Here is a 9,646-nt window from a genome sequence, read left to right on the forward strand (position 1 = left end):
TGAGGCTTTGGTTTATATGCCATGTGGATTGGAGAAACTGACTAATATTTGGACATTATCAAAATTGGTGGTCCGCTTCGGTTCTCTTTCTAGCCTTTGGCTTGGATCATATATTCTTAATGAGCTCGCCAAACATCATTTTTTGCCAAAGTCTGTTGAACTCCCTCAAAATAAGCCCTGCAACGAGCTCGGTAGTGCTACAGTGATTTTGCCTCTTGTCTGACCCACTCATCCGGTCTGCTGAGCAAGCTTCTTTCGTCAATTCACTTTTGAGCATTTTTATATTCATCACTCTCTCGCGCTCTCTCTCTCTCGCGCTCTCTCTCAAAACGAAGCTTGAAGTGGATACCTGCTTCAACTACTAGATTTGCATGCTTTTGAATCTCAGGTTTTTCTCAATCTCTCATCTCAACTCTTTTGGGTTTGATTGTTCTCCTTTATGAAAACTTGATGGCTATACCGGAGTGGTTCTCAACATGCACATCACTTCAAGTGCTTGAAATTGGTGGATGCTCTAGTTTGACATCATTGCCGGAACGAATGGGTAGGCTAACGTCTTTGCGAAGGCTAAAAGTTGAGAGAAGTGTCCCATCTTATTGCAAAGATGCGAGAGAGAAGCGGGTAAGGATTGGGCCAAGATTGCTCACATCCCAGAGTTAGACTTGGGGTATCTGCCTCAGCAGAAAGAAAAGTCAAACATCCATGCATCTTCGATTGCTTAGGTATACTACTCATCATTTTATCTTGATCAAGATTTCTAGTATTTGTTTGATAGCTCTACTGCTATGATTTATTGGGTTGTAGTGACGGAATACTGCATCTGCTAGTTGGAAGACATCCAACATCGTCTCTAGCAATATAGAGCCAAGTTAATTGTTTACCTGTTGGCCTACTTTCTTCTTGATCAAAACCTTGAACTTCTTTGAATGAAAATAAAACTTTCTTGTCAGGTGATTGGGGCTTTCTTTGGCTGAGTGTTAATTCAATTCTTTAACATGGTTTTTTCATCTATTCATGATATTGCTAATATCTTATCATCCTGGTCAATATTAACATTATGGCCATACAGGGAAAAAAGTAGCAGAAGAATGCTGAAGCATACCACAACAAAAGCCGCAGTATGAAGCCAAACATTGTTCCTTATTGAATTTGATCCGAGAGCTACATGATCTCATTTGAAGCCAAACATATTGTTCCTAATTGTAGTGATTGAAGAATTGGCGAGTGACATTATAAAATTACAAGTGAGGCTTTGATTTATATGCCATGTGGAATATGTGGATTGGAGAAACTGACTAATCTTCGGACAATATCAAAATTGGTGGTCTGCTCCAGTTCTCTTTCTAGCCTTTGACTTGGAGCATTCCTAACGAGCTTGCCAAACACCATTTTTGTGGTTGATTGTTCAGGTTTCTCTCAATCTCTCATCTCAAGTCTTTTGGGTTGAATCTTGGTTTGATTGTTTGATTGTTCTCCTTTATGGGTTGAATCTTGGTCTGAATCTCAGGTTTTGTTGATCTGGGTTTGTCATGCTTTTGGGGTTTTGGTGTCAATCTCAGGTTTTGTTGATCTGGGAGAGTGTCTAGTTTTCGTGGGTCTTCTTTGGTCTGTGATGGGATTGGAGGGAAAGATGCACTCTCATGATGTGGAGGGAGTTCAGTTTAGGCTTTAGGTGGAATTGAATAGTGCACTCTCATTTATAGTTGAGTGCCATCAGGCTGATATAGTGTGCTGCTCACGACATTTGCAGGTTTTTTACTTGTTTTCCTCTGTTTTAGACTCTCTCCTCCATGGTCCTCTACTATCATTAAAAGTACCAAATTTGAATCTTAAAAGCATTCATACTTGCAATTGTGATTTGAAACTGAGGAGATAGCAAGGAACTTCTACAAAATGTGTCATCTTTGCTGAAACTGGGGTCATTGTTTTGGTAATACTCCCGAGTCATGTACAATATAGTATGAAATAGAGGTTGTTGAATACCTATTGTTTCTGGAGTTGTTTGTTAATTTCTTATCATCCTCATCAATGCTGTGTGAGATCCTTCTTCTTAGAAAAGGAGAGTTTTACTAGCAATATTAACATTATGGCCATACAGGGCAATGTAGCTGAAGAATGTTGAAGCATACCACAAGAAAAGCAGCAACATGAAGCCAAGCATAAAGTTCCTAATTGTTGGGATTGAAGAATTGGCGAGCTTGCCAAATACCATTTTCTCGCAAAAATCTCTTGAGCTCCCTCAAAATACCCTCTGCAACAAAGATTTTAGCCTCACTCATCTGGCTTGCCAAACAAGCTTCTCTTGTCATTTCATTTTTGGGCATTTGTATATTCATCACACAAGTTTCATTGATGTGGAAGCACACTCATGAATAAACAATAGCTTCCGTGTTATTTCAGGTGAAAATGCAACCACACAAGTTTCCTCTTTTCCCCTGTAGGCATGAAGACGTCTAAATGGGAGGCTCTTTGGATGAAAAAAAATATACTGTTGATCAAATTTACTTATGACATCTAAATGTCATCCACTTGTCTTAAATGATGGTCTTAATTATTCTTCTAAATCCCATTAATTGTAGAGTTAAACCATACCTTAAATTTTTGAGGAGTGTTACACATCCCAAATTTGTATTCCAAAAGTTGGTTCTCAAATGATTTGTATCCATCTCATGAGATTTATTATTTTAGGAAGTGTCACCATTTCACCAACTCATGAGATGGTAACACCTCATTTGGGAACCAAATTTTAGAAAACAAATTTGGGATGTGTAGCATTTCTCTAAATTTTTACCCATGATCCAACATGATCAAAATTGATTTCTGCATAGTATCTATCAATGGAAACTGTTCTTATATTTGTTTGCAGGTCAGCGTTGACCATTCTACTATGGAAAATTTATTATCCTGCAAACGATTAGCTGATTCAAAAGAGTTCGGGTTCCTCATTTTCTCAGTGCACAGGTAAAGCTGAAAAAACATGTTTAACTCGAACCAGTGTTTGGATGTGGGGGAAATTGGCATGAGATTGGTTTTAGGAAGTTCCCACATCACGCTTGGCTTAAAAAGATAAAGATAGTCTTTATTTATATATTGATCACCTTATGGCTTCAATAAAGTAACTCATATACCTATCTTGAACTAATAGGTACCTATTGTGGATCTAGGAACTCTGCCAGAAGATTGGTTGAAAAACCTCACTTCTCTCGAGGTTTTTAGAATATGGAGCTGCAATAGATTAAATTCTCTCTCCCCAGGTATACAACATCTCACTGCCCTGCAAGACCTGGTTCTTTCTAATTGTCGTGAGCTTGAGCTTGTCAATGATGAGGATGGGCTGCAGTGGCAAGGCCTTAAGAGCCTCCTCTCTTTGAATATTCAATATCTTCCGAAATTGGTGTCTCTTCCGTTGGGGCTTCAACATGCAACCACTCTACGAAGCCTCAAGATTTCAAATTGTGAAAACTAGACGGCTATACCAGAGTGGATCCACAACTGCACATCACTTAAAGTGCTTGAAATTGATGAATGCTCCAGTTTGACATCACTGCCCGAACGAATGCGTAGCCTAACGTCTTTGCAGACGCTGAAAATTCATAACTGTCCCATCTTACTGCAAAGATGTGAGAGAGAAGCGGGTGAGGATTGGGCCAAGATTGCTCACATTCCAGAGTTAAAATTAACTGAGTCAGGTATATACTCATCATTTTATCTTAATCCTTCGTGTAAATTGAAGTACTCACCTTCTTCTCCATCATTTTCTTTATTTTTCTCTCTCAGTATCTCTTGGTTGTTAAATTTCAGATTCAGATTCAGATTAGGATTCAGATTCAGAACCAGAACCAGCTAAAGAACAGAAGAAACAGAGGATTTGGAGCATATTCAGAAAATCTAGGGCGTTGAATTCATGATTCCTCTATTGTGTGATCTCAAACAAAAGACAGTAAGTCAAGTCGCTCATCAAGATCCTTGCCCACCCCTACTCCATGGTGTGCGAGTTGTACTGGGCAAGAGGATTGGACGCTGATTAGTGGGATGAAGCCCAGATTGGCCTCTACACGTGAATTGGTATCCAATTTTATTTGTTTTTTTTTCTTCTGCTGTTTGGTTTTCTTAGATTTTGGCTTATTTTGTCTCGTTTTCAGCATTTGTGAGTGAAGAAAAGTTAGAATTGTGTGTTGTTGTTGTTAATGGTGATCACAGGGCGTTGAATTCATGATTCTTCACATAACAGGAGAAACAATTAGCCTCTATTCTTGCTCTTCACACCAATTCACTGCTGTCATATCAAAAAAAAAAAAAAAAAAAAAACCAGTAAATCCAGTCACTCATCAAGATCTTTGCCCAGCCCTACACCATGGTGTGCGAGTTGTACGGTGCAGGACGACTGGCGTTGTTTGGTGGGACGAAGCCTAGATTGGTCTCTACACAGGATTGGTACCCTTTTTTCTTTTTTTTTTCTTTCCTGTTGTTTGGTTTTTTTTTTTGTTTGCTCTCGTTCTTCTGCATTTGTGAGCGAAGAAAACTACATGTACACCCAACAAATAATGTTAGTGCCTGATAGAAAGCAACAAATAATATATTAACTTTTCCTTTTTGTTCTAATAGAAAAACAAATGCCTGAGCAAACACACAAACAATTAGTGATTTGGAACTTGAAATTGGCTAACTCTGAGTCGCTGACATCTCAATTCTATTCTACACTAACAAATACAACTTATTTGCTTGTGTGTATTGGTAGCTTTTCTTGGTACTGAAACTAAGATAATAGGGCCTGCATCTATGTACTACTAGCTCTGTTTTTTTCGCTCTCTTTGAGTTGATTTGGTAGCCTGGAAAGATTATAAATTTTGATCAGATTCTAAATTCTTGAGATTATGCAAATTTATCTATCCACAATCAAGTATACGAAGAATACAAGTTTATTGATGCTTCCCAAAATTATGGAGAGCATTTAAGTTGATTTCAGTATCCATTGAGCCACAACATGTTCTCGGCTAGCAATTTGAATTAATAAGTTTTCGTTGTCGAATTATCTTACGGTTGTGATTTCACTTTATTTAACATGTTAGGCATAAAGGCATTGTCAACGCCAAGTCTTGTTAACCTTTAACTTCTTTGAATGAAAATAAAACTTTTTTATCAGTGATTGTGACTTTCTTTGGCTGAGTGTTAATTCAATCATTTAACATGGTTGTTTGAGCCGTGAGTTAAGTTTAAGCTAGTGCTTTATGGGGTCTTCTTTGAGCTAGTGGTTCAATTTAGGCTTTGGGTGGAATTGAATAGTGGTTCAGAGAAAGTGTGAGAGTGTGGTAACATGTCCTTTCCCAGATTATTCACATAAGTTTGTTTCATTGATGTGGCAGCACACTCATGACTAAGCAACTGCTTCCGTGGTGTTTTAGGTGAAAATGCTATCAGATGTTGGTAGTAAACAGAAGAAGAACAAAGATTATACCATTTTTGTTTTCCTTTTTCCCCTGTAAGCATTAAGGCGTCTGAATGGGGGCCTCCTTGGATGAAAAAAAAAATGATGTTGATCAAATTTACTTAAGACGTCTAAATGTCATCCACCGGCGGTTCAAATTCTAGTTTTCTGTTATATGAAAACAAAACAAAATCTGGATGGTAAAGCTTGACAAAACCATAGCCGGATGGACATCATGATAAAATTGAAGTTATTGCTCTATTTTGTTCCTTATAGAACAGCATTGTGTGCGACATGATCACTGTCTCTCTCTGTTTCACGTTTACAGTAAGTTCTGTAATTCTGCAGAATCAATGATGGTCCTTTTTAGGGAGATATGCTCATTTTCATGTTGCATTCATCTTATGTTATAGATTTTGAATCTCTGATTCTCAAGGGCTGAGTTCTATCTCAATCATGACGTGGAAAACAATTCATTTTTGCATTGAAAATCTGCTTTAATGTTTTATGTTCTATTTGAGACTGAACTTTCACAAGTTAGAATTTGTGGTAGATTGGAAGTAAAACTTCATATTCTTGTCTTAAATTCTGGTCTTAATTAATCTTCTAAATCCCATTGTAGAGTTAAACCATAGCTTAAATTTTTACCCCCTATTCATGGGGATCAAAATTGATTTCTGCATATTAACAATATAAATTGTTCTTACATGCATTTTTGCTATATGTGTTTTCAGGTCAGCGATGACTTTTCTGCTATGAAAAATTAATTATCCTGAAACGTTTAGTTGATGGCTCCAAAAGAGTTCGGGTTCCTCATTTTAATTCTCAGTACGCAGGTAAAGAAAGCTGAAAAAATATGTTTAGCTACAACCTATTAGTTCAAGATAGGAAATGTCTCATTAAGGCTGTTATAATATTATGTAGATGATAAAGTAATGCCTCTTTTAATTATGTGAAGACTGTTTTGCTGGATTTCGGTATCTGACAGATGATCTTGTTTTCTTCGTACAGTCATATGTTGATGGTAAGAAGCAAAGGAGGGGCGAGAGACGGCAGGGCAATGTTGTTGTGAAGTGATGAAGTGATCACACATGTTCTCTGGACTTGTATACATGGTTCAATCTTGTCAGTTGTTATGTTAGTTTCCCATGTATTCAAATAGTTTGTAATTTTGTTCAAAATTATGTTATGTTAGTTTCTCATGTATTCAAATAGTTTGTAAATTTTGTTCAAAATTATGCAATGGATTGGTGCCTTGTAGAATCGCATTTCCCCTTAAACAAAGAAAAACCCAATTGTGAAATAATGTTATATCTTTAGCATTGCTGGGAATAGAACCAGTACCAATGTTTAGTCTCATGACATGAATGCTTGAATTTATGAACCAATAACTTGGAATTTGTTGAAGTAATACATTAAATCTGTAGAATTTGTTTTTATGTGGTCGCGAAATCTGGATAACATTAATGTTGGGTGCTCTTTTGATCCTTTTGCCGAATATATAATGTAGTGGATAACTCAATTAAATTTGAAGAGAATACAATTCTTCATGATTTCTTCTATGGTGGCTTCCAACTACGAGAAGAGTAAAGAAAGAATAAAGAAAGAATAAATAAATAAATAAAATTTCTACCATAGTGACTTCCAACTACTATGATCCTTTCTAGAGGTGGATATCGGTTCGGTTTGGTATAGCCATTTTTAGTCGATTAACCGAAATTGTTAATTTTCCGATTTCATTTCGATAACAAATTATTTCAAATTTTTGGTTAATTTCAGTAATTGGTTAATCAGTTAATTAACCATGAGCTTTTTTAATTGGACAAATGCTATTTTTAAATGGGCCAAAAATTAGTTATTTTGGGGACCCTTTTTTTTTTTTTGGTTTTTTTTTTTTTTTTTGTGGCTAAAATAACTTATTGAACATAAGGTGCAAACAATAAGAATATAAGATGCAAAATACTTACCAAATACTTTCAACAAAACATCACTCCACAAAGTCCATCTGTCAAAGCCTTAATTCATGTCAAATTTGGCGTTTGGGTTTGGTTATGCATATTTCAGTGCAGTTCGGTTAACCGACAACAAAAATTAGATACCGATTAACTGAACCAAACCGACGTCGGTATAAAAAATTCATACCAATTTTCAACTCACATAAGTCGATTGATGGTTAATTTCGATTCGGTCATAGTCGGTAGGCAGTCGGTAATCACTAGGCGGTTAATTTGCCCACCCCTAATCATTTTTCTGTATAGTAGCCTACTAACCTTTGGCTCCTATAGAGTTTCAGGAGTATGCGACTCATATGGGGTTGTTAGAGTTTTTTGTTCTATTAAGTTAGTGGAGTTATGTGCCTTTATATATATCTTGAGTAGTTTTGTGTTGCCATATATTGTTTTGGGCGTCTTTGTGTTAACTATGACATTGATGTTATGATAGCGAACAATGTATGTGAGTCTCGGTGAGACATTGTTTATTAGTCTCGGTGGGCTTCATTTGAAAATATAGTGATCAATATTCGCGTTATTTGTGCCTTACATTCTATTTTTTTGGGTCAAGTGATTGTAAATACTTATTATATGTCATGCATCTTATCAGTGAAGATATATTGTTGAGGGTTTATAACATCTTTTCAATGAGTTATAAGTGAAAAAAAATAATAATAATAAAAAATAAATAAATAAATTGAGGGCGTTATTTATTTTCAATTGTTAACTCAGAAATTTAAAATTTATTTTACAAATACCATTTTAATGAAATGACACATGAGCAAGTGCCAAGTATTTGGTTAGAAATAAACAAATAACCTACAAAACCCAATAGATCTAAACTTGAGAACTCTAAAAAGAGCAAACCACATCCCCATTACGTACTGGTACTTATTTTAGAGTTGTTGGATTTAGTGTTTAGGCCATTTCTCTTGAGCTCAAATCACATAGAACCTGTTTGGGCTACCTTTGCTCCTTGACAGAGATATTCATTCTTGATTATGGATTTCATAATAATAATAATGAATTATGGGAACGGATGTGTGTATAATGGATGGGTAATAAATTTCCAGTGGGCATATATTTCTGAGAAGAGAAACAAAAACTCCCATGTGAATTTCATCCAGAGCTAAACACTAATATCGTACGCCATGTTGTCATACAAACCGAAGGCTTGATCAGTGAGAGACAAGCGCTGGACAAAAATTTCACAGAAGACTTGGCTCTAATTCTTCTCATATTATTATTCAACTCCATAATTTGTGGTAAGAAGTGGTGCGTAGCAGCTGTTTGGATGTAGACTACTATCGTTTGGATAGCCTGACTTTTATGCACGCCAAGTTGACTTGAGAATCATACTTAGCAAGGAGGACAGGGATCTGGATCCCCTGGAATTCCAGGGGAATTCCAGATTCTAGAATTAGAATATTAATGGTCTAAAATGTGCCACGTGGTTAAAACCACTTTCCTCCCAAACCCACAATTTTTAGACACCAAAAACACTTTCCCTCCCAAAACCCACTTGTTTTTAGATGCCAAAAGACTTTCCCTCCCAAATTAAATCTTCTCCCTCACGTCTGAAAAAAAAATATATCTCAGCTTTACCCTGATTCCTCTTCTTCAAGCTGCTGCCTCTGCATCTAAGGCCTCTTTTCTTTCATGGAGGATTAACATTGATTATGTACCTGCTCTGGAAAATGTAGAACATGTAGAGAAAATCAATTTCTTCCTCTTCTGGAGAACGCCAAAGCATCTGCAGAAGAACTTCAAAGAAAAATCTAGCTTTTTTGAAGGCGTTAAGGTTTCTAAAAAAAAAGGTACTTGGTCTATGGTATTTCCGTGAGTGTATTTGTTCAGGAATTTACCATTTATTATTACTCTGTAGTTGTGATACTGGCCTCGGATAGATATTGAGAATTTTTTTTTTTTTTGAATCATAGATAGTGAGAAATTAGATTAAATGCAAGTTGGTGAGTGTATTTGTTAGGAAATGTACCATTTATTATTACTATGCAGTTGTGATATGTGGCCTGAGGGCCTCTAATAGATATTGAGAAATTAGATTAAATGCAAGTTAGTTGGCAAAAGTCATTGATTGGTGCATGAGCTTTTAGGTTTCGTTGAGATGAGTTTTAGTGAATACATGATTTTAATGTTTCTTTTGTATTAGGGTCTTTACATCAGGATAATTTTCTTATTTCATCTTTTACTTGCATTTTAGTTTTACGTT

The 9,646-nt window shown here is 36.1% G+C and overlaps 3 protein-coding genes across 5 annotated transcripts in view; all 3 read left to right on the top strand.

Annotated features, from left to right (window-relative positions):
- The window catches only part of LOC132172045 (putative disease resistance protein RGA4), a 6,545-nt gene extending 4,873 nt beyond the window's left edge, over positions 1-1,672 (top strand). Inside the window, exons 2-3 of the mRNA XM_059583478.1 lie at positions 389-621; positions 1,508-1,672. Coding sequence (XP_059439461.1) covers positions 389-621; positions 1,508-1,672 — 398 coding nt within the window. The remainder of the gene's footprint in view (positions 1-388; positions 622-1,507) is intronic.
- Positions 1-6,144, top strand: part of LOC132162475 (disease resistance protein RGA2-like) — a 67,823-nt gene extending 61,679 nt beyond the window's left edge. The window contains exon 3 of the mRNA XM_059572723.1: positions 5,403-6,144. The gene's annotated coding sequence lies outside the window, so the exon portion shown is untranslated. The remainder of the gene's footprint in view (positions 1-5,402) is intronic.
- LOC132162444 (putative disease resistance protein RGA4) overlaps positions 1-6,862 on the top strand; it is a 54,723-nt gene extending 47,861 nt beyond the window's left edge. Inside the window, exons 1-6 of one of the 3 annotated variants that reach the window (XR_009438218.1) lie at positions 2,730-2,961; positions 3,146-3,689; positions 3,802-4,065; positions 4,201-4,434; positions 6,160-6,261; positions 6,437-6,862. The gene's annotated coding sequence lies outside the window, so the exon portion shown is untranslated. Of the gene's footprint in view, positions 1-2,729; positions 2,962-3,145; positions 3,690-3,801; positions 4,066-4,200; positions 4,435-6,159; positions 6,262-6,436 lie in introns of those variants that run through there. The other 2 variants (XM_059572686.1, XM_059572691.1) reach the window with 2 other exon arrangements.
- Positions 6,863-9,646: the final 2,784 nt, after the last annotated feature.

This window comes from Corylus avellana, chromosome ca1 (assembly GCF_901000735.1).
Source record: "Corylus avellana chromosome ca1, CavTom2PMs-1.0".
NCBI classification, from domain to species: Eukaryota; Viridiplantae; Streptophyta; class Magnoliopsida; order Fagales; family Betulaceae; genus Corylus; species Corylus avellana.